This window comes from Atta cephalotes (assembly GCF_000143395.1).
Source record: "Atta cephalotes unplaced genomic scaffold scaffold00017, whole genome shotgun sequence".
Lineage (NCBI taxonomy): Eukaryota > Metazoa > Arthropoda > Insecta > Hymenoptera > Formicidae > Atta > Atta cephalotes.
In genome coordinates this window covers 3842157-3846012 of record NW_012130081.1, presented here as the reverse complement: position 1 = coordinate 3846012, position 3856 = coordinate 3842157, and the positions used below count along the sequence as shown (strand labels likewise).

General features: G+C 30.7%; 1 protein-coding gene across 1 annotated transcript in view; it reads right to left on the bottom strand.

Annotated features, from left to right (window-relative positions):
* Positions 1 to 355: 355 nt before the first annotated feature.
* Positions 356 to 3856, bottom strand: part of LOC105618641 (atrial natriuretic peptide-converting enzyme-like) — a 20615-nt gene continuing 17114 nt past the window's right edge. The window contains exons 5-10 of the mRNA XM_012200171.1: positions 3507 to 3739; positions 3048 to 3254; positions 2697 to 2910; positions 2288 to 2433; positions 1124 to 1295; positions 356 to 638 (exon numbers count right to left, since the gene is read on the bottom strand). Coding sequence (XP_012055561.1) covers positions 356 to 638; positions 1124 to 1295; positions 2288 to 2433; positions 2697 to 2910; positions 3048 to 3254; positions 3507 to 3739 — 1255 coding nt within the window. The remainder of the gene's footprint in view (positions 639 to 1123; positions 1296 to 2287; positions 2434 to 2696; positions 2911 to 3047; positions 3255 to 3506; positions 3740 to 3856) is intronic.

Genomic DNA, 3856 nt, shown 5'->3' with positions numbered 1-3856 from the left:
TAATATTTTGATGTAAGCATTGTATATATAGAATACTTACATCAATACAAATATGTAGAAGAGAAAAGATGAGAGAAGAGAGAGAGAGAGAATATAAATTATGTTCTTTTATCTAATATAGTGTTTTAATCAAATTGTTAATATATACATATATATTGTTAATATATTAATGTATTTCTCTTTAATATAAATATTTTATTAATAGAAAATATATACTTTAAGTACAGTAACGTAATATTAAGTAAACTTTTTTTAATAATTAAAATTATTCTTTAATATTCAATAGCGTTTTAAAATAAAAAAATATTCCAATTTTTAAAAATAGACTTTCTAAATTTTGAAAGGCAATTATGAATCATTTGTGTACATACGATGCAATGATTGTGTACATACGATTTCTCGCCCAGCCAAGAGTGTTGCATTGCGATGTGTTACTCGGTGGATCCTCGCTGGAGGGCAGACAAACCGGTCTTACGAAGTCCGAAAAGGTCGTCACCGGTCTATCCAATTTTACCAGAACGGTCGTGCCCTCCACCGGTGATTTGATCATACCGACAATTCTGCGTTCTTGTTCCCAGGGTGATGTGCTTGAAAGTCGTACCACACCGAGTCGAGCCGACCATTCCGCTTTCGGTTGACTATAAAAAGTGAACACTATTGAAATTAAGAACAGCATTTATGTGTAATGTAATACATTAAAAATGATAACTACATTTTTTACTTCATAATTTTACAATTACAATATTAATTACAATATTAGATATATATGATTCTATACAGCATATATAATTTCTAAAAACATTCGTAGAAATTTAAAAAATGTACGAAGAAATGTACGAAATATTCACAGAACGTTCATAGAAATTCTATAAATGTTAAGTGCTTAATGTAGAATTAAGCACATAACATTTATAGAATTTTCTTCAATAAAAGAATTTTCTGAATACATTATATATACTCGAAAAAGTTCGATTATATTAATTGGAATTCTGGTTAAACATCAAATGGTTGAATTAATTATAATTCTAATTGAGATAACCAAAGTTCTGATTGATATGATCAGAGTCTACTGATTTGTTATTCAATCTGAAATTTTTCTCAATGTGCTTTTTATAAAACTTACCCCTGGAAACAGTATGCAGTTGTAAGTAACCAATTATCTGCCACGAGAGTAGCATCGCAAACATGAACTCCCTCCTTGAAGAGTGCAACATGCCAAGGCCAATCGCCAGGTTCTGCCATCTTATTGAGACCATTAGTACCACCGTTAATACGTAGAGGTTGTATTCCGCATTCTGATTTTCAAAAATCGAAATCAAAACATAAATATAAATGAGCAAGATCAAAATATAAACAGAAATATATAATAATCAGGATATAAGATGAGCGCACATCAAAAATGATAATAAAAGTAATAATTTCAATTTTAAATTATAACAATAATTATTATAACAATAATTATTAACAATAAATTAGAAAAAGTTTAGAATAATATGCATAATTGTGCCAAAGCGCTCATCAAAAAGTTTATTATAGTTGCTTTCCATTTACATAAAAACTCAGATAATTTTCATTTGTAACGTCATATTATAACTCAGTTAAATGCACCTGCTTTTTTATTTTGACATGTGAGATTCATCTCAATTTTTACTTATAATTTACAAAAGCTTTACTTATAATCTGCACTTGAAACAGTGTGCTTCATTGAATCTTGTTAAAATAATAAATAACTGTAAGATTAAGATTAATGAGAGTCAGCGCGGAAATGGACATAAATGCGAATGGAAATGCGCATATTAATTCATATAAAATAATTCATAATAATAAATGATGTACAGCTTTATTACGAATTCTTAAATGTTTCCACTCTCTTTGGAGTCATTTTCAGCAAAGTTACACGTATTCACGCTCAATATTGATTAAACGATCCATAATGAATCATTCTCAGGTGCCTAAAACTGTAGCGGATTCTCAAACAGACGTCAATCATGTCATAAAACTTTGGCAAATATAAATTCATTAAATAATAAATTAATCATACTGCGAGCTTAATTAATTTACAACAGACGATTCGAAGTCTTAAATAGTTTATGAGTCTTGTTAGTTTACATTAAAAGTGAAATTATAAATCTATGTCGTTATGCGATCATTTTGTTTCTAAAGTAAACAAGTAGTAATGTCATTATCTGAGTATAAAATACTTACATAATTTTTAGACTCGGTATCACTTTGTATGAAAATAGAAAGCAACTTATGTAACGAATAAGTAGAGGATTCTACTTCGTACCGAGATCAGAACAGCGGACGTATAGAACTTCTTTGCTTGGGCAAGGAGCTCGGACAAAAGTAATTTCCGGTGCTGAAGGATCTTCCATATACACATATGGGACATCCTCTTCGTCATCAATCCTTACTTCAACGGAAGCGACACCACTATATTGAAGAGTTGCAAAAAACAATTCATAAATTATGAAATTCTTTTGTAATCGTGCAAAATGTAATTATATATTAGATTAGTCAAAAAGTAACTTTATTTTTTAACTTAAAATTTTATATATATATATATATATACACAATATCTTCATTAAAAATGAAGATTCTTTTAAAACCTTTTTTTAATTTAAACTGCTACTCTTCTACTGTTAATTTTCATTTTATATTACAAAAAGGATATATTTATACGAAGAGATACTTGCGTGTATGTAAGTAAGGTGCACAATGAGCTTGCTGCTGTTTGGAGAACATTATCCATTTCCGTTTCTGGTAAAGTAGCGTTCAAATTCGCGGTACAAAGTTTACCAATAGTACCTTTCTCATTGAATACAACGTAGCCCTCTTTATTGTATTTTGCCATGTGCGGTGTGCTCCAGGATTGTGATCTTAATTCGTGGACACTCGATGCTAAGAATACTGCAAAATATAAAAATAAAGAACATTTATTTTGATTTAGTCAACCTCACTTCTTTATTAAAAATTAATTAATACTTTTATTGAACATTTTTAAGCGCAATCCTTCATTTATCTGTATTACTTATCATGTTACTTACAACAATCTTTCTCGTCGCTGCCGTTTGGACAATCCGCCTCGCCATCGCATCGCTTCGTATGTGGAACACAGGTTCTTCCTACTCCGCAATGCATGTAACCATCCCGGCAGTAGGCGCAGTTCTTTTCATCAGAAAGATCCGGGCAATCAATCACGCCGTCGCAAATCCTCGAAGATAAAGCTTTCGACTGAAGTGCTTGTACGCATCCTACATTGATATTCGTATTAATTAATTAGCTTATTTTCTAAATTCTTTGAAATGAAATCTCACTATAAAGAGTAAAAATCGAGACAGTCTTGAAAAAGAGTATTTTCAATTTTCAATCTTTAAGAGTAAGATTTTCACTCTTCAGAATCAGATTTATTCTAAAAATTTTAGAGAGTATCAAATATGTACTTTTCTTGTAACTTGATTAAAGAGAGATTATATTAGATGTTACTTTGTTTTAATTAATCGTACCTGGCTTTGGCCTGCAACTGCTAGGACCGATATACTCCGGAAAGTTGGAGCAATCCAAAGCGCGTTTTATCTTCTCAGGAAGACGACTGCCGCACCCATTCCAGAACTCCCTGCAGAAGCTCCTGCAAGGCAGTTCCAGCAGATCCTCCGGTTGACTCGTTCGACATGCAGGCTGCAACACTTGGCAAACGAAGTCGTAGGCTAACGGATAACATTCCGCGTCCACCAGTTCCCTAATTACAATTATATACGTATATGTATATATATATATATATATATATATATATATATATATATATAGTATATTATTATATCTATTATTTATTATAATAATAATAATAANAANANAT